The 27,189-nt window shown below is 42.2% G+C and overlaps 1 protein-coding gene across 1 annotated transcript in view; it reads left to right on the top strand.

The window, feature by feature from the left end:
* The window catches only part of WAS (WASP actin nucleation promoting factor), an 89,859-nt gene that overhangs the window by 40,735 nt on the left and 21,935 nt on the right, over positions 1-27,189 (top strand). Inside the window, exons 6-8 of the mRNA XM_030193953.1 lie at positions 4,773-4,823; positions 20,147-20,327; positions 21,773-21,815. Of these exons, the coding sequence (XP_030049813.1) occupies positions 4,773-4,823; positions 20,147-20,327; positions 21,773-21,815 (275 nt within the window). The remainder of the gene's footprint in view (positions 1-4,772; positions 4,824-20,146; positions 20,328-21,772; positions 21,816-27,189) is intronic.

The raw sequence follows: 27,189 nt of genomic DNA, 5'->3' as shown, positions 1-27,189 counted from the left end.
CGTATTTGGAAGAGTACAGAAGAAAATGCATTTCTAATTCTCTTTTAGCAGTTGTCACAAAACGCCTAGCTGGAGTTACCCTGTAGCCACTTAGAGGGTCTATCCCCAGCACAGCTCAGATCCACCTGCACCGGCTGGGTCCCAACCGCCTCTGGGCGAGTCTCCCACTCTCAAATTATTCCCAGTGATTTCTAGGTTATTGGAGGCCCAGTGGTCCCACAGTTCCTAGAAAGCACTCACAGACCCAACACAGGATTCTTAGTCAGTCCAGACAAGCAGAGGCAATAAACTAAAGTGTTTATTGTCATGTAAAAAAATTAGAACAATGAACAGAAAAGGTGCAATTAGCAAACAGTAACAGATAACTGAAATATGGATCAATTATAACACTAACTAAACATTTGTTTACTATCTAAATAGTACCTGGGGAGATCAGGACAAATAGCTGCTCAAAGTTTATCAAATATAACTTTTCATAGGGCCTCAGCAAAGAGATAATTCTCTCTTTTCTCTCTGGCTAAGACTGAAGCAAAAGCCAGTAGTACATTCTAGATGAAATTGAGCTCCTGGGCCAATCAGAGCCCAGAACAACAAGTTTTAAAAATAGCTGGCCACTTCTCTGCAGGTTACCTCTTATCTGTGTTAACTAAAGAAGTAACAGTCAGGTCTCTGTAACAGCTTTAAACATAAATAAGCACCACCTGCTGACCAAATTAGAGAAATACACTTTGAGAAATAATACAAGTTACAGGCTTAAAACCCACTGCTTTGTCACACCAGTATTGTACTGCTTAAAGAGTGTGGCTTTTATCTGAATGTTTTTTTTTGTGGCTCCCTGTTCTGTATCAGGTGAGGGTCTATCAGTGATCTGCACATGTGAGTGAGATACAAGATCCTGCTAACATGTAGAGTCTGTGTAGGAATCTTTAACAGCTCAGCTTTTTCCAGTTTCCCAGTAGCAGGTATATTGATGGTCTAGGACCCAGTGTAATATGTGTATCACTGTCTTTTCATATGTGGGTTAGGGCTGTTATGGTGTGATATTTCTTATATAGGTTGTGAGTGGATTGTTGGGTTTCTTTTTGTACAGTTTTGTATTATTTCGCAAAGTGTTTAGCTCTATTTGAAAGCAGGCTCTGGGACAAGGTCACCAAAGGCAGCTATTATCTCCCCAAAATTAAAAATGCTCAGGATTAGTGGTCTCCACATCCTGTAAAGTCAACACACAAACAAAATTCCATCTGGTTTAAATAACATGGCAGTGGAAGGAATGTGTGCTGTTGAATATTTTATGTTTGGTGAGTTGTAAGGGGGGATAGATCCATTGTTGGAAAATATGGAGTTTATGATTCAGAGGTGCCAGGTTTATCCTGAGATTCTGTCCAATTCTTTCTTTGTTTTTAATTCATTCATTTCTATTCCAATTCAAGAATGGGCTAAAAACAGCAAACTTTGCCTGAGCCTGAGCTCCCCTCGGTCCCTAACACAAGTGGGCACATACCAGATATCAAAATCTTTTAGGTGATATGAACTCCCCTTTAAATCATGTCAGGAACCTTGGAGTACAGCTAGACTCAACATTTACACTGATTCCCCAAATCCAAGCAGCCTTTAGGAGCTGCTTCTATCATTTGCGACATCTATACCACCTCTCCCCATACATTGAGAAAGCAAGCCTTGTCACAGTGGTTTACACCATGATAATGTCAAGAATGGATTACTGTAATGACCTCTACATTAGTCTGGCTGCATTAGAGGGTTTGCATAGCTTCAACTAAGTCAGAACGCTGCAGCAGGATTGATAGAAGGTTGCAAGCGACGTGATCACATCACACCATTTCTGCACAACTTCTTTTTCATGGAGAGGGTGGTTGATGCCTGGAATGCCCTCCCGAGGGAGGTGATGGAGGAAAAAAGTGAAGGAATTCAAAAAGGCGTGGGGTGAACACCGAGGATTTCTAATTAGAAAATGAATGGCATAAAAAAACCAAAACTTTCTCAGCGTCATCTCAATCGTTCTGCACGAATGGGTTATTATCCCTTCCTACCAGCAGGTGGAGGTAGGGGGTCAAATTTCCCAGGCCCAGCCTCCAAGGGAGGCCCACGACCGGGCCCCGGAGGTCTGTCTCCTGTTCCTATTGGGAACTGGCCCCGGCAGACTGGCGCAGGTGAGAGACAGACCGCAGCACTGGGTGTCATATATTTATCTTTGTCCATCACTACTACTTCTCCCCCCTTATCTGCTGATTTTATAATAATGTATTTCTTTCTTTCTTTCTTTCTTTCTTTCTTTCTTTCTTTCTTTCTTTCTTTCTTTCTTTCTTTCTTTCTTTCTTTCTTTCATCACCTTAATGGCCTCATTTTGCTGTGCTCTGATTCAAATCTCTTTTAGTACTACTTCTCATGAACTTGAAATGTCTATACATGTCCTGAGGGCCTTGTATTTTACAGTGGTGAAAAAAAAAATGAACCTTCTAGTACCTTAACTTGTGTATCTGTCAGAGCATCCTTAGACAAATTCACTACAATCTCACTTATGCACGAACAGACCTTCTAGAAGTTCCCCTCACTATTCTTCTCTTCCCACTGTCCGCCTCTTTTTTTTTTTTGCCTCCCATCCTTTTCTAAAACCTTTCCATTAAAAATGTTTTTTATTCTCTCCTGTTGTATAGGGGAAGTAAAGAGGGAAGCAGAGGCATCATATCCATCATCATAATCACTTCTTTTTCTTTTTCTTTTACTGTTCCTCTCCGTACTCTGATGGACATTACTATCCTGTGAGTTCAGGCTATAATCCCCACTCCTAATGACACACTCTTTTCTTCAGTATTTTAAAGTCCTATTCCACAGATACATGAAATCCATCTTAAAATGTAATTCACCACAAACTTTTCATATTTATTCTTTTTCAGGATGCTTAAAATTTTCTAAATTCCTATTATATTCCTCAAATAAAATATCATTATAGGGATCTTTTTCTTTTAGATCCTTCATCTCTTCATCCAACTCTTCATCCAACATCCTTCATCTTGACTTCTTCTACATGTTTTTTTAAATATTTTAATTAGAAAGGTCATGTGATATCTAGGAACACTTGTTTAAAATTGAATTCCAACTTCTAACAAAACCATTATTATCTAAAAACATCTTTACCTCTTTGAAAATTCTTAGCCCTCTTGGAATCCTTTATACATGGGTGGCAATACTCTAGAAGCAAATAGTGTAATTCTGCTTGAACACGTCTTTTACTCAATTGTACAAGTTCTTCTCGTTGGTCTGCTTGTACTTCCATATTTTCAGGTTCACTGAAAAGAATGTCATTGGGAAGTAGATTATGTAGATGGTCCTCACTGTAGCATTAAACCAAAACACCAGACAAACTGAACAGAGGCAGATACCAGCAAAGTAAGATCAGTCGGAAGAATAGCTGAATATGCATGAATACTCAAGAGTAGTATAGCATGAAATAGAATCTTAGTCATTTCTACACAAACAAATACAACACTTATCTTTCAAGATTTATACTCCAGATAGACTGTCTGAAAAATCTCACTGTTTGACCTTTAGTCTCAATCTTTGAAGTGATCCACCCTTGGCATTCCTGCCTGCTCTGCCCCGCCCTGCCCCTTCCTCCCACACTGTCTTCCTGTCACCATGGAAATCTGAATGAGGGCCAAGATGCTCCAATACTTGTTCTTGTACGGGGGCTGGAAAGCCTTGCACTGAAGTTACTGGCTGAAAAAGATTTGCTGCTCTGGTACCAGGCTGTGAACAATGTATGGCAATAGCAGTAAAGCTCTGGTACCTGTAAAGACTTGGTGCCAGAGAGATAATAGCATGCATATTAGCCTATTCTTAAATGTGGACCTGGGTTTAGAAACCACTTGATAGGTTTTGACTTCATCTTCTGGACTTTGCATTTTATCATGCCTTTTGTTATGATTGTTATGTGGATTTAATTCTGGTATGATATGACATTTTCCCTGTCTTTATGCATAACAATTATGTTAAAATACTGTATATAAATAACTTTATTTAAAAAAAAAAGAAAGAAATATTCTTGGGGCAGAGTTAGGTTGGAGACAGAAGCACCCACATTGTTTTGAATCATCAAATTTATGAGGGTATTTTTTCTGTTAAAAAGTTTCCACTCAAAAAGGAGGCACAAACCTTTAGATACTTTTTCCAAGGCAATTGTCAAAGCAAACCAACGCATGGGGTCCTTTTACTAAGGTGCACAGAAAAATGGCTTGCAGTAGTGTAGGCGTGGGTTTTGGGCACGAGCCAAACCATTTTTCAGCGTGCCTCTAAAAAAGCGCTTTAAAATTTTTTTGACGAAAATGGACATGCAGCAAATTCAAAATTGCCGTGCGTCCATTTTGGGTTTGAGACCTTACCGCCAGCCATTGATCTAGCAGTAAAGTCTCACATGGTAACCGGGTGGTAATGACCTACGTGCGCCAAATGCGCGCCAGAAAATAAAAAATATTTTTTGGGCATCTGTAGCGGACGTGCGCCAAAAATGAAATTACCACAAGGGCCACGTGGTAGCCATGCGGTAACTCCATTTTGGCATGCGTTGGGCTCGTGTAGACGCTTACGTGGCTTAGTAAAAGGGCCCCTTAGTTTTGCTTTATTATGGCCAATCCTGTGAGAACTACACACTGGGTTTGCCTGACTCTACATTTTCTCTTTCTGTTTTACTACTTCTATAATGATAGAAAGCAATAAAAGTAAAATAAAAATATCTTTCCGTTTGTTCTTTCCCTTAGAGAGAAGAAGCACATTACCTCTACCTCCATCTCCAGGAGGGGACAGAAACGGTAAGACCCTCCTCAAGTTCTGCTACAGAGCTGTGCCTTATATCTTGATTAACTGTACAAAGAACTTGCCTTTAGTTTAGCCACCCATTTATTTATCCCAACTGACCCTGTACCACACATCACTCGGCCCCTCAGCTATATGGTAAGCTGTATTGTAGAAAAGCATTAGCATCATATCTCTATTATTTGAGTGTTCTAATGTGTGCTTATTAGATATTCCATCACTATTATGCTTACATCATATTATATTTATGTTATTTGAATTTCAGTGCTGTTAAATATGTACCGTATTTTTCGGACCATAAGACGCACCTAGGTTTTAGAGGAGGGAAATAGGAAAAATTTTTTTTTCCTTTTTCCCTCCTCTAAAACCTAGGTGCTCCGGTGCGTCTTGTCCAAATCTCTCCCTCCAAGTTTGGGATCGCCCTCCCCCTGGCCCTGTCACCACTTCTCCCTACTCACGTCACGCGATCTTCCCTGGTGGTCTAGTGACGTCGGGGCAGGAAAGAGCCCCCTCTTTCCTGCCCAGCGCGCGCTGCTCTCCATCCTCCTGTATGCAGCCTGACGGTCTCGGTGAGATTCAAAATGGCCGCCGAGAATTGAAGGCTCGGCGGCCATTTTGAATCTCGCCGAGACCGTCAGGCTGCATACAGGAGGATGGAGAGCAGCGCGCTGGGCAGGAAAGAGGGGACTCTTTCCTGCCCCGACGTCACTAGACCACCAGGAAGATCGCGTGACGTGAGTAGGGAGAAGTGGTGACAGGGCCGGGGGGAGGGCGGCCCCGAACTCGGAGGGCGGGCGGGCGGGCGGCCAGCCGGCCAGCCAGCCAGCCAAATCGCCAAATCTACCTTCGGACTATAAGACGCACCCCCCATTTTCCTCCCAAATTTTTGGGGAAAAAAGTGCATCTTATAGTCTGAAAAATACGGTATATTTTTGATCCTGTTTTATGGTAGTCCTATTATTAGGTTTCAATTTGCTGTTTTCAAGTTTTCCTCTTTCATTGTATTTATGTTTATGTTTGTTCATTTTACTGTTGTTATGCTGTTAACAAAATTGTTTGATGTTAAACTGTACTTACTTTACAATGCCTTTGAGTGAATCTCTTCATAAAGGTGGTTAATAAATCCCAATAAATAAATAATGTAGCTCAATCCTGCCTTGCAATATCCCCTGCTGTTCCAGTACTGAGATTCCCTCCTGGCCCTGCTATTACTAATCTGACAGCCTCAGTCAGAGCTGACTCTACCATTCATTGCCTATGGGGCCTTTTTACCAAAGAGCGGCAAAAACATCCTTAGCGTGCCCTTACGCGGGTCATTCCTGCACGCTAAGGCCATTTTTACTGCTGGGGTAAAATGGCCGATTTTCCAAATTTTCTATTAATGGTCACACGCTAATTTTCCCATTAGTGCATAGCCCCTACTACTGTTCCCGCCAAGCTGAGTGGGAGTCCTCCAACTGCATTGCTTTCAGTGGGGGAAGGGGGGTGAAACTCAGGACTGAGTGGAGGAAATGGAGGAGTTATAGAGCACGGAGGTGCTTTGATTTGGTTTAGCATTTGGAAGTCATACATTGAAAGTCATATATATGATAAAGGAATTTTTTGGGACTCAGTTGGAGGTCCACATCGCAGAGGTGTTCAGCTCATAACATATTTGGTGCATACTCACCATTATATCACCTTTGGGCATGAAAGTGGATGTTGAGATAATTATTTTCTAACTCCTCTTACTCTCTTACCTATCCATATGTTCCATCTTTGCTTATACCCTACGCTGTCTAATAATATGTTCTGTTAAGTATCGTGTTGGTATTGCAAGTAGTATACTATCACGCTTATTTTCGAAAGAGAAGGACGCCTATCTTTTGACACAAATCGGGAGATGGGCGTCCTTCTCGCAAGGTTGTCCAAATCGGCATAATCGAAAGCCGATTTTGTGACACCCTCGACTGCTTTCCGTCGCGGGGATGACCAAAGTTCATGGGCGCGTGTCGGCAGGGTAGCGAAGGCGGGACTGGGGTGTGATTAGGAGATGGTCATCCTCGGCTGATAGTAGAAAAAAGAAGGGCGTCTCTGACGAGCACTTGGCCGACTTTACTTGGTCCATTTTTTTTCATGACCAAGCCTCAAAAAGGTGCCCCAACTGACCAGATGACCACCAGAGGGAATCGGGGATGACCTCCCCTTACTCCCCCAGTGGTCACTAACCCCCTCCACCATAAAAAAACAAGTTTTAAAATACTTTTTTGCCAGCCTCTATGCCAGCCTCAAATGCCATACTCAGGTCCATCGCAGCAGTGTACAGGTCCCTGGAGCAGTTGTAGTGGGTGCAGTGTACTTCAGGCATGCGGACCTTGGGGCTTGCATTTGGTTGTTTCTGAGATGGGCGTCCTTGGTTTCCATTATTGCCGAAAATGAGAAACAACCAAGTCTAGGGACGACCATCTCTAAGGACGACATAAATTTCAAGATTTGGGCGTCCCCAACCGTACTATCGAAACGAAAGATGGATGTCCATCTTGTTTCGATAATACGGGTTTTCCCGTCCCTCAGCAAAACTTGGGCGTTGCTTTCGATTATTCCCCTCCACGTCTTCTGTCACCTTTCCTCTTACAGTCAGAAACAGCACAGAGGCAAAATACACTCAGACCCACACACATACTCTGATACAAACACACAGAGACACACATTCATGCCAAAACACACAGATACATGCACACCTGCATACACAGACTCACAGATACACCTACAGACATACAAACACATGCATATATGCAAACAAATAGACACACACATATATATATATATATATATACATATATATATATATATATACACACACAGATACATAGACAAAAAGAACCAAATATACACATACATAGACAAAAATATACAGACAAACATATACATATACACATACGCTCACAAACAAAGCACAGACACATGCATCCACCCACAAAGATAACAGGTACACAGACACAAAAACAAACATAACAAATATATACACACAGATATGTACATATATGTACAGACACACACACAAAAACAACATTTTTCCCTAGACCTTGTGCCCATCCTGGCGAAAGTGTACTACATACTTTAGACTGCAAGTGAACCTTAGCCTTCTATCTGTGGTGAACGAAAGCCCAGACAGTCCACCTAGTTTTTTCTTTCTTTTGACTCCCAACAGGTTGGGAGTGGCCATTGGCAAACACACCCTTTCAATTTGGATAGCGGACTGCATCTCCTTTGCTTATGCCCCCCCCCCCCCCCCCAGACAGCAGTGCTGCAGCTCGCTTTCCTAGACCCTTCCCACCTTACAAATCCTGGTGGAGTGGGGTGCACTCTTGCCCATGGCAGCTACTATCTCAGAGTGGCTGCCAGGACCTCTAACAGAATCCTGCAAGATTGCTGCTAGAGTTTGTGGCAGCTATTTTGAAGGCAGAGCCAGCAAGGTAGGAGCAGCCAAGGATCACTCATACCCCTAGTACACCAGTAGATTACCAGGTAAGGTAGCCCAGGGGTAGCTGAGGGTGGGTGGGGGGTCCATGAGGCAGGTGGCAGTCACTGCTGCTGTTCAGGGGGGGAGGGAGGAATGCACTGAGTGTGATGGTGGGTGGAAATCACATGCAGTATTTTAATATACAGTGGATTCAGTGTTATTCAACACTAGGTTTTCCAGCCACCTCTCAGTCCTGTTGATATCGGACTGAAGGCTTGTTTGTAGTACCACTTGGTCTTGTGAGAGTAGATTGAGATTTTGGGAAGCACATAACTCACTCAACCACAGCTACATGATATGGGTATTAAACAGAAACTGTTTTGAAGGTATGCCAGCATCAAGTCTGAGGAAAAGGTGGCAAAAGAATCAGAGTGAATCAAAAGAATCGGAGGGAGTGGAAAACATGAAAAAGGATCTGAGGAAGCTAGAACAATGGTCTAAGGTTTGGCAATTAAAATTCAATGCCAAGAAATGCAAAGTGATGCAATTAGGGAATAGAAATCCACGGGAGACGTATGTGTTAGGCGGGGAGAGTCTGATAGGTACGGGCGGAAAGAGGGATCTTGGGGTGATAGTATCTGAGGATTTGAAGGCGACGAAACAGTGTGACAAGGCGGTGGCCATAGCTAGACGGTTGTTAGGCTGTATAGAGAGAGGTGTGACCAGCAGAAGAAAGGGGGTGTTGATGCCCCTGTATAAGTCGTTGGTGAGGCCCCACCTGGAGTATTGTGTTCAGTTTTGGAGGCCGTATCTTGTTAAGGATGTAAAAAGAATTGAAGCAGTGCAAAGAAAAGCTACGAGAATGGTATGGGATTTGCGTTACAAGACGTATGAGGAGAGACTTGCTGAACTAAACATGTATACTCTGGAGGAAAGAAGAAACAGGGGTGATATGATACAAACGTTCAAATATTTGAAAGGTATTAATCCACAAACGAACCTTTTCCGGAGATGGGAAGATGGTAGAACGAGAGGACATGAAATGAGATTGAAGGGGGGCAGACTCAAGAAAAATGTTAGGAAGTATTTTTCAAGGAGAGAGTAGTGGATGCTTGGAATGCCCTCCCGCGGGAGGTGGTGGAAATGAAAACGGTAACGGAATTCAGACATGCGTGGGATAAGCATAAAGGAATCCTGTGCCGAAGGAATGGATCCTCAGGAGCTTAGTCAAGATCGGGAGGCGGGGCTGGTGGTTGGGAGGCGGGGATAGTGCTGGGCAGACTTATACGGTCTGTGCCCTGAAGAGCACAGGTATAAATCAAAGTAGGGTTTACACAAAAAGTAGCACGTATGAGTTATCTTGTTGGGCAGACTGGATGGACCGTGCAGGTCTTTTTCTGCCGTCATCTACTATGTTACTATGTTACATACATACACCAAGAAAACACAGGCACAATAAAAATATATAGAAAGACAAACACACTCATACAAACAAAACTTAAGGTAATCATACACACACACACACACCTACACAGACAGATACACATGCACATTCTAACACAAATACACACACAAGTATGCGCACACATACGAGCACACAGACATACACAGACACATACAAAAAACAGACAACGATGTGGATACACAAAGAAAACACAGACAGACACAAACAAAATACATAAATATATACACCGAGGTACATATACAGATGTATACACACACAAAAAAACCCCACAGGCATACACACATATGTGGACAAACAATACATACACATACAAATACAGATACACATGCACTTACACACACACACATATACCGAGAGAAGCTGGAAATAATTCCAGAGTGTATGGGATGGAGGACAAAATAAGGAGAGAGAAGGATAATCGAGGAAGCATGTATTGTAGATTTGTATTTGTAATTGTTTTATTGTAAATCACTTTGATGTATGCTTTCCCCACCATGCACTTTCCATCTCACAATACCACATTCCTCTCCCTCCACAGCTAGCTCTTAGTAATTCAGATGTGTATTTCATTTTCTTTGTTATGACTGAGCTGGATAGCTTTCTTACTGGTTGTGGTGTACAGTGACACCTAATGACTGAACCATGCAGTTTGCGACTTTTGCTATGTTCATGACCCCTTAGTGGTGGAGAAGCACGGCAATACCTGTTGCCTTGGAACAGTGGCACCCTAGATATATTATTACATTTGGTTTCATGTTATTCTTTTCAACTGAATGGAAGCCATAAGCCATGCTCTACTTGCTGTCCCGAATTGTTCTCAAGTTTTGTTGTCTTTGATTATCTCTGTTGTGTGGTCCCACTGATTTTTTTCTTCATTGTCTCTATGCCAGCAGACCACCATGTCAAATATTTTCTTCTTTGATTTGTCTTCTATGAAGAAAGAACATTTTTTTATTTGATTTTGTGTTAACAATTGTGATCACAGTATCCAAGAAGCATACTTGCAAGTGGTCCAAGTTCTAGCCTTTGTGCAGCCAGAAGATGCTCATTGCTGACCATTGTAAGAAGTGCTATAAATTTCTGGACCTTAATGACTCTGGCTGCAACACTTGCACTAAGATATCACCTACAGTAGGTTAGGCCTCAAAGGATAGGCTCCTAGTGTTCTTTAATAATGAGCTGAAATCAGGCTACTTAAATCTGCTCTCAAAGGCTTGATGGTGGGGATCTTCTTAACAAAAAAATAAAAAAGTTACCAAGTTGAGACCTGCCCATTCAGGATCTTTGCCCTTGCTCCTCTGACTTTGTGGATGGTTAATGTGGGGTGGGAGGTGGGCATCCCCATCCAATGACACCACTGTGCAGAAATCAAAGATTATGTTGATGTACTGACAGAGACGGCCTCGCACGCTGGTGCTTCTTCCAAGCCTGCTGTCTCTCTTCCCCTTTTGGGAGTCCTCTACCTATTATGGGAAAATACCATAAGCATAAAAAGTAAATTTGCCATAGCTATAATTCATTCCCGCCATTCTCTCCCCAGCACATCCACACATGAAAGGACTACCTTGGGTGAATCTCTGTATTAATAAGGTTAATAAATCCCAATAAATAAATAAATTCTACAATGGGACACATACAATTACGCACGCCTTGCTGTTCTGTAAGGGGGTCTTTTACTAAGCAGCAGTAGTGTTTTTATCTCGCAGTAGAAATCAGCTGGTGGTAAATGCTGAGACGCCCCTGCGGCTGCTTTTTCTCTCACTTTGCACATGCTCGGTTTCATAACCGAGCATGCGTGGCCTGAGGGGAAAAGCTGCCGCTTGGCAGGCAAGGCGGCAAAGTGAAGAAGAGCAGAACTGGAGGAAGATCTCTTCTGCTAGCGGGGCCTGGGGGGACCCCCGCCAGCCAAACCAGAGGCCCTGGCCCAAAGTCCAGCCTCCAAGGTGGGGCCCGGTGCTGGAGTTTTCTCTCTCCTGCTCCTGTCAGGATGTGATCACCCGGGTCCCGTCAGGAGCAGGAGAGAGAGAGAGACCCCGGCGCTTGGAGGCCCAGGCCTGGGGAATTTTGCCCCCCCCCCCCGCCCCCCCTCTCGGCGGCCATGCCTGGGGTTTCAAGGAGTGAATTAGGGGGCAGTTGCACTTGTTCCTCTAGCCTTAAAAGCCACCTGATAGTTTAAAAAAATTGAGGTTAGGAACATGCCTCCTTAATTGACTTTTCTTGTTCATGTAGTTTTACAAAATCGGACACATACTCACGTAAGTCCTCTCTCTTACAAGTGTACATCCTGAGTGAAGCAACTCTTTTTTTGCACTGTTGTTTTGTAAATGGCTGCTTCATCTGTATGTGGCAACAACTACACATGCACTCATGCCCTTATACATATTTTACAAAAGACTCACTGTTAAGCAAGACTTGTAAAATACCCAGAAAACTTTGAACATCTTGACTTGGGCATCCCTTTTCTGACCTAGATCTCCTATGCAAAATGGGGTTTTGAGCCTACATATAGATGGATGAACAGATAGACATTAATCCCTTTTGTATAATTCTTTCCAACATTCTGTATATTGGAAAGCATAAAAATTAATATTGCAGTGTATCTCCCTGCTTTGGAAGATATGCATGTTAAAATTTAACCCTACCTGAGAACTGGATCAAGGACATGTGCTAGATGTAATCTACTTGGATTTCAGCAAAGCCTTTGACATGGTCCCTCATAGAAGGCTCTTGAATAAACTTGAAAGGCTGGAGTTAGGACCAAAAGTGATGAATTGAATTAGAAACTGGTTGACGGACAGACACCAGAGGGTGGTGATCAATGGAATTCACTCGGAGGAAGGAAAGGCAAGTAGTGGAGTGCCTTAGGGATCGGTGCTGGTCCAATTCTGTTCAATATATTTGTGAGTGATATTTGCCAAAGGATTGAAAGGTAAGGTATGCCTTTTTGCAGATGATACCAAGATTTGTAACAGAGTGGACAGCCTGGAGGGAGCAGAAAATTTGAAAAGGGATCTGCAAAAGTTAGAAGAATGGTCTAATGTTTGGCAATTAAAATGTAATGCAAAAAAGTGCAAAGTAATGCATTTGGGGAGTAGAAAACCAAGGGAGCTGTATGTCCTAGGAAATGAGAGGCTGATATGCACAGATGAGGAGAGGAACCTTGGGGTGATGGTGTATGAGGACCTTAAAGCGAAAAAACAGTGTGACAGAGCGGTGGCCATAGTCGGAAGGATGCTAGACTGCAATGTAGGCGCCTATGTGCGCCCAACACGTGCCAAATTGGACTTGCCGCCCGACTACCACATGATTCTTGTGGTAATTTCACTAAATAATTAATTTCAATAAATAATTTGTATTTTCAGACACACGTAGCGGACACGTGCCAACTGGCATCTGACGCGCATAGGTTCTTACTGCCCAAATTCTTTACCGCCAGGTCTATGGCTGCCGGTAAGGTCAGAGACCCAAAATGGATGCACGGCAATTTTGATTTTGCCACACATCCATTTTCGACAAAAAAAAGGCCTTTTTTTACAGGCGTGCTGAAAAATGATTCTGCACACGCCCAAAACCCACACCTACAGTACCGCAATCCACTTTTCAGTTTGCCTTTGTAAAAGGACCCCTCAGAGAGGAGTAACCAGCAGAAGAAAGGAGATATTGATACCCCTGTACAAGTTGCTGGTAAGGCCCAACCTGCAGTATTGTGTTCAGTTTTGGAGGCCGTATCTTGCTAATGATGTAAAAAGACTAGAAGCGGTTCAGAGGAAGATGACAAAAATTATGTGGGGCTTGCACCATAAGATGTATGAGAAGAGACTGGAAGACCTAAATATGTAAAGCCTAGAGGAAAGAAGGGACGGGGAGATATGATACAGACGTTTAAACACTTGAAAGGTATTAATATAGAAACAAATTTCTTCCAGTGAAGGGAAAATGATAAAACTAGAGGACATCAGCTGAGATTGTGGCCTGGTAGACTTAGGAGTAATGTCAGGAAATTCTTTTTCACTGAGAGGGTGGTCGATGCCTTGAATGCCCTCCCGAGGGAGGCGGTAGAGATCTCCCTCAGAAGGTGATGGAATTCAAAAAGGCGTGGGATGAACACAGAGGAACTCTATTTAGAAAATAGATAGTACATAAAAAAAATAAATTAAAAAATAAAAACCTCAAATGGCTGCAGGGGGTGGATGTGTGAGTGACGCTTGGACGGTCATTCCGGCTGTAAAGAACTAAGGTTGGTAACAGTCAGACTTTGTAGGGTTGTGTCTGTATATGGCAATCCAGTTTAGGATAAGCTGGAAAGGGCTTCAATGGCAACTTCAGCACTGGAACCAAGGACAGTGGTGGGCAAACTTTTATGACCTGGGTCCTGCTCATGACAAGATGGATTTTGATAGGTTGGAGTGGAGATAGGTAGGTGATGTTAAGTCCAGTAGGTGGAACATAAGGATAGAGCCGGGTGGACTTCTACGGTCTATGTCCCAGAAATGCCAAAGAAAGATTTGTGATAAAGTACATAATATCACATTCATTGTTTGATTTAATCATAATTGATAATGAGTGTGACTGTTGAGCAGACTGGATGGACTGTTCAGATATTTATCTGACGTCACTTACTATGTTACTACTTATCACGGCTGATTATGTCACTGACTATTTAAAATTGGGCTAGCTTCTGAGACATTGTGTAGCCATTACCCATCAGATTTGCACAAGAACTCAGCCCCAGTTGTTTCACTGAAGAAGGGCTTAATTCAGCAACACCCTGTAGGAAAAGCAGTGTTTGGAACCATGGTGACAGCTGATGACATCACTGACTTTTTATTTAAAATCACGCTAGCTTCTGAGGCTCATGCCCGAGGCAGTGTGCTGAAGGGGCGTGCCAGAGGGGTACAACCTGCTCCTTTGTGTGGAACTTCGGTAGTAACATGGAGGTAAACTTTAAGAGTCGCTATAGTTAGGCATTGTTATGAAGATTTATTTTGTGTAAAGTAGATAGGAGAGTTCATAGGTGGGGAGATTGAGACTTATTGAACTAAGAGGTCTGGAATTGTTGGGTTACATTGTTAGATTAGCTACCTGCATTGTGTGCTTTATGGCTCTTATTAGGAATTGGATTATATATCAGCTACTAATCACATGGCTTTTAAGCCAATGGTTTGAAGCATTTGAGGGGGATAGTAAGATTCCTAAATTAATTATAAATAGGTGGCAACCTAAATTGTATACAGGTTGAGTGAGGCCTGATGATTCACAAAATAGCCAAAGATCTAGGCAGTAGAGGAAGAACCCATAAAGTCAACGGTAGACAGGTTAATAGCCAGCATTTTAAAATCGGTCACTCCTGTAATCTTTGTGTAGATAATGTGCTCTGCTGCAATACAATTGCCTCCTCTTTTGTTCTGATTGGCTATATCAATGCAAGATCAGTTGTTAATAAAGTGAACACTATCAGAGACTGGACAGAGGAAGCACAACTAGGTTCTATGTGTATTGTAGAGACCTGGTTACATATAAAAGATGACCTGTTGGTCAAGGAATTGTGTCCTAATGGCTATAAAATATTACATTTACCTAGGGAAAAGAAAAGGGAAGGAGAGATTGCCCTTATCTATAAATTGTTTTTTTAACATCAGTTTAAATTCAAAGTACTCGTCACCCTATTGGAGATATTTGTGTGCACAATTCAGGATGAGAGGAGGGTAAGGTGGGAGATAGATTCTGGGTCAATGTCGTTTTCTCTTCAGTATATGTAAGGTAGATGGGTTCATGAGATTAATCTGGGTCTTTTGGGTAGGCTTGTTTGAATAGATGGGTTTTTAGTGCTTTTCTGAATGGTAGGTGGTCATGAATTGCTCGGATAGGTCTAGGGAGAGCATTCCATAGACGGCTGCCCAGGAAGGAGAAATTGGATCCATAATAAGTTTTGTACTTGAGCTACAGCTGGGGTAGTGCAGGTAGTTGGAATGAAGTGCAGGAAGATTTCATGGATTTTATGTCAAACATTTGCTTGAACAATGCAAATGTTATTTTATTAGGAGATATTAATTTGCATTTGGAAATTTTTAATGATTCAAAAACCAAGTCTATTTTAGAGTTTTTATCGTTGTTAGGTTTCTCTTTTTTCTCAAACTTCTTCATCGCATATCAAGGGACATGAAATGAATATATTAACCTATAAGTTTCAATTGTGAGATTTTTTTTGTCTTACAGGGTTGACTGTGGGAACAGATTATATGGTTTGATCATAGTAAATTAGCATTTAACATTTCTTGGAAAGAAAATAGTAAGGTTCTAAATGGTATAAAAATTACATTATAAATCTAGGGGTAAAATTGATGTACAGCTGTTCTGGTCTAAGACATTTAATAAAGGGAAGGGGAAAGGGGGGAATGGGGCTTGATATACCGCCTTTCTGTGGTTTTTGTAACTACATTCAAAGCGGTTTACATAGTATATACAGGCAGTTATTCGTACCTGGGGCAATGGAGGGTTAAGTGACTTGCCCAGAGTCACAAGGAGCTAGAGTGGGAATTGAACCCAGTTCCCCAGGATCAGAGTCCACTGCACTAACCACTAGGCTACTCCTCCAGAAAGTGGTTTATTTAAATTAATTATGTGAATGAGATGATCAGTGTAGGTCAATCTTAGATGAGATAGCACCACTTAAGCTGAAGCAAAGACCTGCGAAAAAGAAAGCACCATGGTTCAATCAAGAACTACTGATTGCCAAAAGGTTAAGTAGGAGATTAGAGAGAAAGTGGAGTAAGGATCGGATGGAGATAAATGAAAATGCTTGGAGGAGAGCTATTAAGGACTATAAGCATAAAATTAAACAAACTAAATGTAAGTACTGTGAATCATACATAGTGTGAAGACGAGGCTTCTCCACCCGCTCTCCAGCAGGCCTCACTGGCCTCTGGCTCCTGAGCAGGACTCCAGCCGGTCTCTTCCCAGCCTCCTGAACACTCCAACCTCAAGATCCTGGGCCCTTTTTGCACTCAGGGTGAGCTTACAGGAAATATGCAGATTAGATGCAAATTACTCAAGTCCAACACAGCATATTCACCAAACAGCTCTTTATTCCAGCCCCCGCCCTGGGGCACACTTCTTCCAGCTTTAAACTCTTTCATAGATCTTCCCACTGAGCCTCACACACATAGACACCTGAGCTCAGTGCTAACAGCCTTCTGTCCTCCAACCCCTGGCTGATAGTTCATTGTTCTTCTTGCACAGTTCTATATACAACAGATTAACACAACAGTCTCTCTAGAGCCCAGCCACTACCTTCAGGGAATCCTCTTTCCTCAGCTGCCAGCTCTCCAGTTCCTTTCTCTTCTCTTTCTCCTTTCCAAACTCTGGCAGGAATACAATGGGTGACTAGCTTCTATACCCATTTAGGCTCTTCCCCCTAATTCCAGGCAGGACCCAGCCCATAACCACTTCCACCTGTTTCCAACCCAGGACTCTCCCAGGTCCTAGCGACCTCCAACTGGACCTTCCCCTACTGGCTCCGTCTAGTGACTCATCCTAAGCATAAGCATTTCCCCCCATTTCTATGGGAACAGCACCACCTAGTGGCCTACCCAGGATAGGACAGCCCCTTATTCTTCACAATAGGACACAAATTGTGTTAAAAGGCTATATAATTTTGTAAATGATCTACTCAAGAGTTGGTGAATATAAATGAATCTTCTCCCTCTGCTGGCAAATTACCTTGTTCTGTGATTGAATCTTGTTTTCTGAATTATGCTACTGCTTTTTGTATGTTAGATGATTACCCCAGTTATCTTATGAAGGAGGCTCACTCAGGATTTATAGAATACCTCACTGTCTATTCCCCCAAACTCTATAAAAGGCGCTGAAAATTGAATGCGTGTGCAATTTAATTGAATAATGAGCCAATTAATGCAGATAATTGGCTTCTTAACAAGGAATTATTGGTGCTAATTGGATTTAACACATTTAAATTTTACATGTGATTCCAAAAATGGGGCATAGCCACAGGAGGATCATGGGCGGAGTGGGGGCATTCCCACAGTTCATGCACATTGTTGTAGAATAATGGGGATCTGTGCCTCATTTTGGCACAAGGATTTACACTAAGGTTTCATTGGTATAAATGGACGTGCCTAAATGTAGCTGTAGTTCCTGGCGCTAAGCGCTATTCTATAAACCGTGCCTAACTTTAAGCGCCGTTTATAGAATAGCACTAAGCACTATTTTATTTGGTGCTGCTTTTTTAGGCACCATTTATAGAATTTAGTCCTATATGTCTAATATGTCCCCTTTTTCTCTGGAAAATAGGCCTAGTGCTAATATGTTAGCACTAGGCCTATTTTCCAGAGAAAAAGGGGATATATTGCTTGCTCCCATACCTAAAAACTTGACGGCTAAGAGAAATGAGGTAGCTAATTACAGACCAATTGCTTCTATACCACTTCTGGTTAAGGTGCTGGAGGGTATAGTGGTACATCATTTAATATAATTTTTATCTACTTATAATGTTCTACATGATTCTCAATCAGGCATTAGGCCTAAATGTAGTACGGAGACAGTGTTAGCTACACTACTATCTGAACTTAGGAAGGAGGTTAGTCAAAGGTCATACTACTTCAATTTGATATGTCAAGTGCATTCAGTACTGTAGATCATGATATGCTGTTGATGCTACTTTACTTTTTTGGTATTAGTGGGGTGGTTTATATATGGTTCAAGGCTTTTGAAGTATAGATTTTATAGAGTGAAAGATTTAGGACTACTACTACGGAAGGTGGTGGAAATGAAAACGGTAACGGAATTCAAAAATGCGTGGGATAAGCATAAAGGAATCCTGTGCCGAAGGAATGGATCCTCAGGAGCTTAGTCAGGATCGGGAGGCGGGGCTGGTGGTTGGGAGGCGGGGATAGTGCTGGACAGACTTGTACGGTCTGTGCCAGGGCCGGTGGTGGGCAGCGGGACTGGTGGTTGGGAGGCGGGGATAGTGCTGGACAGACTTGTACGATCTGTGCCGGAGCCGGGGTTGGGAGGCGGGGCTGGTGGTTGGGAGGTGGGGATGGTGCTGGGCAGACTTGTGCGGTCTGTGCCGGAGCCGGTGGTTGGGAGGAGGGGCGGGTGGTTGGGAGGCGGGGATAGTGCTGGGCAGACTTATACGGTCTGTGCCCTGAACAGCACAGGTACAAATCAAAGTAGGGTATACACAAAAAGCAGCAAATATGAGTTATCTTGTTGGGCAGACTGGATGGACTGTGCAGGTCTTTTTCTGCCGTCATCTACTATGTTATGCAGCGCTGTACAGTTTAACATAGAAGGACAGTCCCTGCTCAAAGGAGCTTACAATCTAAAGGACAAATGTACAGTCAGTCAAATAGTGCAGCAGACTTTGATCCTGGGGAACTGGGTTCAAGTCCCACTGTAGTTCATTGCGACTCTGGGCAAGTCACTTAACCCTTTGTTGGCCCAGGTACAACATACATACTTGCATATAATATGTAAGCTGCTTTGATTGTAACCACAGAAAGGCAGTATATCATGTCCCATTCTGTTCCCCTTAACACACATATTGATAACCATTTATCATTTGCACTGCAAGCACTGGCGACAACTACTAAGATGTTTAGAATTTTATAGAAACTTAGAAGGTTGAAGGTGTATTTTCCCTCAGAAACTTATTGTTGGTTAGTTCAAACTTTGATTTTAGCTAATTGAGTTTATTGTAATGTCATATATGAAGATTGCAAGAAGGCTGTGGTAAAGGAACTTCAGACAGCACAAAATACTGCAGCCTGTTTGATTTGCAGGGCATCAAACTATGATAGGGCTATTCCATTACTGGTGTCTTTACTTTGGCTGCCGTGTTCAAATTTAAATTGTGTGTATTGACCTATCAGATATTACATGGTTTAATCCACAGCTATATGCAGAATCTGATCGCTCTGCCCGAGCTAAAGTTCAGTCAGGGGGATTTCTATTGCTTCATTACCCAAAGTGCAGTAAAATTGTCTATAAATCTTTACATTCTGCTAATTTTGCATTCCAAATGACTAAATGGTGGAATCAGTTGCCATTGGAAATTAGATATCAGAAGAGTTACTCAATGTTTCATAACATGTTAACAATTTTTTTTATTTCATAAGTTCTTACTTACAAATAATACAGATACTTAGACATGTTGCTATCTTGTCTTTTCTATTTTGTTCTTACTGGGTGTAGGTATGGATCGATTTTTATCAATATATGATTTACTGATTAAGCCACATTGAACATGTATTGGCTAATGTAGGGTATAAGTATCAATAACTGTAAATGTAAATCAGAGCTTGCTTGATAGTATCCTGACTTCATCATTCCATGGTCATCTTCATTTCTGAAGCCTTAGGTCTGTTCTTTGCTTTTTCCCCCCTCGTCAGGTCCTTCAAGTCCACAAACCGCATCACCCTCCATGGTGACAGTGGACATCAGCAACCCTGATATCACGGCCATACGCTACCGGGGCCTGACCACCCCTGCCCCTGCTGAGAAAGGAAAGAAAGGCAAGAAGGGGAAGAAGAAGTTCTCCAAAGCAGACATCGGTGCCCCATGTGGATTCCAGTGAGCACATGACCAGTTGCTAGACACCTTGCTTGGAAACACAGCTGAGCCACATTCATGATAGGAGATTTCATACACTTTACATAAGTATCACTCAAAAGCTTTGATAACACTCCAGTGTATATTGTGTGCTTTGAGTGTAACCGAAGGGATGTAGAAGGTTCCACATTCCCTCAGTCACACAATAGAACAGATGCGTAAGTGGCTTCTGACTCCTTCTGGATTACTCCTTGACCTATGCCAGCTTGGGTAGCACAGTGTATATAGTCTGTAGACTTCTGGGTCTATATGTCTAAGGTTTTAGGTTTGAAGGGCTCTCCCCTTGTGTATATGATCAAAGGCCAGTGAGTCTCAAGGGTGTAAGTTTTGCAAAAGTGTAATAGGATTGTATACTGGGGGGAGAGGTCTCCTAAACCAGGCTTGTCCAAGTTCAGTCCTCGTGGGTTGCAAACAGACCAGAATTCAGGACATCTCTAATGAATGTGCATGAGAAAGAACTGCACAATGGATATAGTAGGCAGACAAGCCTGTCCTAAACATTTCCCTCCCTCCAGTTATAGCTTTAAGGGCCCTGTTTACTAAGCTGCGCTAAGGGTGCGCTAGTGTTTTTAGCGAGTGCTAAACAGCGCACACTAAATGCTAAAGACATCCATAACTGGGTGTCCTCTAGCATTTAGCTTGTGCTAATTTTAGACATAAGCTAAAAACACTAGCGCATCTTAGTAAACAGGGCCCTTAGTCATTAGATCCACCCTCCTTCTGGAAGAAGCTAAAAGTTCCAAGTGTTGAGCAGTGGCGTACCGAGGGCAGGGCGGTGGTCCGCCCTGGGTGCACACTGCAGGAAGCAGCCGCGCAGCTGTCGGCTCCACCGGTTCCCTGTTTCCTCTGCTGCTACTTCCTGTTCCGGGGTAGATGGAGCAGGGAACTGGCGGAGCCGACAGCCGTGCAGCTGCTCCCAGCACCCCAGCAGGCAAGAAGAATGCACTGGGTGGGGGGGGCTTGGAGGTAATGCACCGGGGGGGGGGGGGGGAAACACACAAACACGCTGCACCTGGGGGGGGGGGGGGAGGGTGCACAGCGGCGACTGCCCTCGGTGGCAGCCGACCAAGGAACGCCACTGGTGTTGAGTAGTGCTCTGCCTGTAACTACTGATGTCAAACGAAAAGTAAAATTATACTGTTTATAGCAGACAGTTTGCAGTACTGCAAGATTCCAGCTGCCTTACAAGAGGATAAGAGCAAGCATCTCCCATTTTGTAAGGAATGCTGCTTGCATACATATCACACATTTTGATGTGATTCTACACCCATGTTGAATACTTTGAAAGGACTGTACACGCATATTGCACATTCATGTGTTCCTCTAAGAGGCTTTATTTTCAGTGTTTTTCTTTTAACACATATATCTAATCAAATGTTCCGGTTCTTCTGCTTCCTCTCCCACAGGCACATTCAGCATGTCGGATGGGATCCCAACAGTGGCATCGATGTATGTACTGATTGCCGCTAATGAAGAGATGAATCTGTTTGTACTGTTTTTGTTATTTCCTTGTATATATTAGTAATTGATATGTTTAACTCTTTTCAGTGAAATTGCTAGTCAGAGTGAGCACTCCCAGACAGTGAACCGAGCTATGAGATCAGAAGCCATCATTAAAAGTTACTCCATGCCTTTAGTCAGCATATTATGGGGTGTTCACATGATACTACTTTGACAACATAGGGGCCCTTTTATTAAGCTGCAGAAGGGTAGCGTGCGCCAAATGGACCCTACTGCTGGGGTAGCGTGGGTGCCCCAAAGTAATTCTGAAGTTGGCGTGCACTGTTTCTCATGGTGGAAAATAATTTTCTATCACAGCGTGGCCACACTGTCGCGTGCTGCCTGATTACTGCACAAGTAGCGCGCGAGCCCTTACCGCCAAGTAGGTGGCAGTAAGGGCTCAGGCAGTAAGTAGCTGTGCGCTACTTTTAATATTAGCACACAGCCATTTACTGCCCTATTTTATATATTTCAATGTTTTTTATTGATGACTTCACAACAATATATTCATTACATATCCAGCTATACAAAGTAATGGCTGCATCAGATCTAATACAGTATCCATAAGGTGAGAATTGTCATCATCTTTACCATTTCCCCCCTCCCCCCCTCCCATACCTTCTATTATGCAATATCATGTTATCCAGATGGACTTTGAATACAACAACAGAACAATACTTTGCACAGGAAAAACAGAACATACTTGAAACCCCCTCCCACCTTGTATTCCTTCCCTCCTTATTATCTCACCTTCCCCTTCAACTATCAACAATTTTAATTAACATTCCAACGTGTTAGTCATAACCTAACAACTCAAAACTATATAATTTATGCATCATAATATGCCTCATTAAACAGAACAATACCTATGTCCTCCCTCCTCCTCCTCTACCCTCCCCTATATGGAGTATTCTTGTTATTGCATTCCACATTTATCTACCTTTTCCCGCCAACTCCCCAGGTAGCCTGGTTTCTTATGACCCCCTGGGGCAATCGACGGCAATGCTGCAGACTCTGTTCCTTATCTCTATCCCTATTTTACTGCCCTATTTTTTAAAAAAAGGCCTTTTTACCCACTGTGGTAAAAAATGGCCCAGCGTGCACCAATTTCACGCATCCAAAGTAGAACAGGCCATTTTGTTTACTGCAGCTTAGTAAAAGGGCCCCGTAGTAATATAGAACAGTATTTTTGAAAGTACATCCAATTCAGAATAAGGAAATCCAGGTCAGCACATCGCCGGTGGTTCTAGTATTTTAGAACAGGATCTGCCGACATACAGCCTGTTCTAAAATACATGCGAAATGGATGTCTATGTGCTGGTGACGTTCAGCTTGAACATCCATTTTACAAACTGAAGTGCTCAAATTATGAGCAACGCAAAACAAGGGACATGGACATTATTGTGGCAGCATAGGTACGTCCAGATTATAAAATGGCCACATAGATATCTATGTGGAGTGGAGGAGTAGCCTAATGGTTGGAGCAATGGGCTGAGAACCAGGGGACACAGGTTCCAATCCTATTTTGATAAATTATGAGTCCTTCAGGGACAGAAAAATAGCTATTGCTCCTGAATGTATATCTCTTCAATAACCTTGCAGGTGGTACATAAGAAATCTGCAAGTCTGAAGGCCACTGAAGTGGTGTACATTCTGGTTCAGTTGTTATTTTTCTGTTCCTGGAGGGCTCATAATTAAAATAATAATAATAATAATCATAAAGAGCTGAAGTGGGACTTGAACTAGGAGTCCTAGGTTCACAGCTCCCTGCATTAACCATTAGGTTTCTCCTCAACTCCATGTGGAAGTCTATTAAGAAATTAATTTAAAACAAGATTTTAGTACCATGAATGTCCATAGTTCCTGAAGCTGTCACAGAGCCCAGTATCACTTGCTAGTTTCACATTTGAGGGAGGGAGGGGGACAGCAACCACTGGAAGATTAAGGAGGTGACTTGCCTTAATTCCTTCAGAGGACAGCTGCTCAATCAGAGCACCTTTCTGTATCCTGGATTTACTGAGTACCCGGTCCAAATTACAACATCCATCTTTTTTGGACATAAACATCTCGTCCCCTTCTGAAATCGGAGTTGGGCATCCTCCCTAGTCCTGCTCAAAACATACCCAGACCATGGCCCCTTGCCATAAGGACATACTGCACTTTAAGATGTCCATATCCTGGCTTTATAAAATCGGAGTTTGGATGTCCATGCAATATGGATGTTTAAATGTTGGTTTTCAGATGCTCAAAACACGAATAGAGCTTCTAAAGCAAAGACCATAGTAACGTAGTAAATGATGGCAGATAAAGACCTGTCAGAGCTGCACCCGCTGTTTTGTACAGGTTACACTCTTTCAGCTTTAACACTGGCATTACAAACAGAGCAATCGGCAGTTCATCACCATGTCAGTCACATATATAGCTGCCTATATGATGCAATCACATGATTAAACCAACAATCCAACAGTATTGCCAACAATGTTTTACTCTTAAATTTCAACCTTAAAATGCCTTTCCATCCCCCATTGAGATACATAACACCCACAATCATGGCATATGATATGAAAGTGATATAAGCTACACATACTTGATCCTGTAGAAGTCTTTACTTTACTTTAATTTACTTTGACACTTATATCCCACATATACCTCTCGAGTTCAGTGTGGTTTACAGAGTCATCAAGAAGACAAAGTAAAAATACACAGTATCATAGATTACAATAATACAAATTACAGTACAAATAATAAAAATAAATGGCAAATGCAAAAAGATTTATCACCTTCCATTAAAAAAACATCTTAAATAAGAAAGATTTCAACATTTTTGAAAAGACCAAATACTTCTTTGATACTTAATATCTTGTGGTAGAGAGTTCCACCATTTCATTGATGGATAAAAGAAACTGGAGGAATGAACAGATTTATACAATAACTTTAAACAAGAAGGAAAATTGAGCTTCAAATAAGCTCTTGCTCCTGAAGATGCATTTTGGGCCAATAGATTAATAAGGCTCACCATATATTCCAGGGCAGGCCACACATTATAGAACGGGCCTCTAAAGTAATCAATGCAATTAAAAAAAAAAGAGGGGTGACATATTCATATTTAGAAACATCAAAAATTAAATGAGCAGCAGTATTCTGAACTAATTTTAGCACACCTACCACTTCCTTTTTGCAATCTAGATAAACAAGATTGCAATAATCAATAGATTACAATATAAAAGACTGTACTACCATGTGAAAAATTCCACAAGGTAAATAAGGACGGATTCTATAAAGTCTTAAAACATTTCAAAGCCACATTTTGAATACACATATTAAAAAAAAGATGATTACCTATAGCAACCGTCCAAATTTTCAAACACGTATCCACCTTATAGGATAAAGCATTAATCATAAAACTGTTGACTAGAACTGGTTTAAATGGGCTACTATCAAAAATCTCATTTTAACTCTTACATTTCAGTTTAACAACATTAGCCCACTATTCCAAGTTGTCCATCTTTCTAAATAGGGATCCTCTGAGTTTATTCCATGCATTCTTGAATTCCTTCACTATTTCTGTCCCTATAACCTCCGTCAAAAGAACATTCTAGGCATGCCCCACCCTCTCTGTTAAAAAGTATTTTCTGATGTCACTTCTAAGTGTACTACTCTGCAACTTCAGTTCATGACCTCTAGTTCAACCACTTTTCCATCTCTGAAAAAGTATTTAAACATCTCCCTTGTCTCTCCTTTTACCTAGAGTACACATATCCAGGTCTTCAAGTCTCTTCTCATACATCTTCTGGTGCAAACTCCATAACATTTTTGTCACTTTCCTCTGAACGACTTCCTTTTCATATCCTTAGCAAGATATGGCCCCCAAAACTATACACAATATTCTCTGTGGGGCCTCACCAATGACCTGTACAAGGGTATTAACACCTCCTTTCTTCTGCTGGTTACGCCTCTCACTATGCAGTCTAGCATCCTTCTGGCTTTGGCCACCACCTGTTCACGTTGTTTTGCCACCTTGAGATCCTCAAATATTATTACGCCAAGGATTTTTTGTTGGTCCAGGCATATCAGCCTCTTGCCCCCTATTTCATACTGCTTCTTTGGATTTCTACTCCCCAATTACATTAAACTGCACTACTTTCATTATATTTTAACTGCCAAACATTAGACCATTCTTCTAGTCTTTGTAGATCACTTCTCAGTTCTCTTCTCCCTCTGGGGTGTCCACTCTGTTGGAAATCTTAATGTCATCTGTAAAAGGGCAAACTTTTTCTTCTAACCCTTCAACAATGTCACTTAGAAATATATTGAATAGAATCAGCCCCAGTACCAATCCCTGAAGCACTTCACCTTTATTTTCTCATAGTGAATTCCACCACCCTCTATCACCTATCAGCCAATCAAATTCCTGATCTCAGGTCTCATCCTCAAGCCACTCAGGTTATTTATGAGCCTCCTATATGGAACAGTATTGAAGGCTTTGCTGTAATCTAAGTAGACCACATCCACAGCTTGCCCTCAATCCAGTTCTCTGATCACCCAGTCAAAGAAATCAATCACATTTGTCTAATGACATTTGTCTTTGGTAAAGTCATATTGTCTTGGATCTTGTAACTCATTGGATTGTAGATATTTGACTGTCTTTTCCTTTAGCAGCATCTCATTACCTTTCCCACCACCAATATAAGGCTCACTGATCTGTAGTTTCCCACCTATTCTCTTTTACCTTTTTGTGAAGAAGGAACACACCTGCCTTTCTCCAGTCCTGTGATACTTGTCCAGTTTTCAAGGATTGATTAAACAACACATCCTTTAGTGGGCCTGCCAATACCTCTCTAGGTTCTCTTAGAGGGGCATAATCGAACGAAAACGTCTATCTCCATGGGCGTTTATCTCCGAGAACGGGTCCGTGAAGGGGCGGACCGAACCGTATTTTCGCAAAAAATAGACGTCCATGTTTTATTCGACAATTTGTGAGCTGGGCGTTTTTGTTTTTCAGCGATAATGGAAAATGAAAGCGCCCAGCTCAAAAACGAATAAATGCAAGGCATTTGTTCGTGGGAGGGGCCAGGATTCGTAGTGCAGTGGTCCCTCTCACATGCCAGGACACCAACCGGGCACCCTAGGGGGCACTTTTACAAAAACAAAAAAAAAGGTAAAAGAGCTCCCAGGTGCATAGCACCCTTCCCTTGTGTGTTAAGACCCCCAAATCCCCCTCAAAACCCACTGCCCACAAGTCTACACCATTACTATAGCCCTAAGGGGTGAAGGGGGGCACCTACATGTGGGTACAGTGGGTTTGGGGGGTTGGACGACTAAT

The sequence above is a fragment of the Microcaecilia unicolor genome, chromosome 2, assembly GCF_901765095.1.
Source record: "Microcaecilia unicolor chromosome 2, aMicUni1.1, whole genome shotgun sequence".
Classification (NCBI taxonomy): Eukaryota; Metazoa; Chordata; class Amphibia; order Gymnophiona; family Siphonopidae; genus Microcaecilia; species Microcaecilia unicolor.
This window is presented reverse-complemented; position numbering and strand designations above follow the sequence as displayed.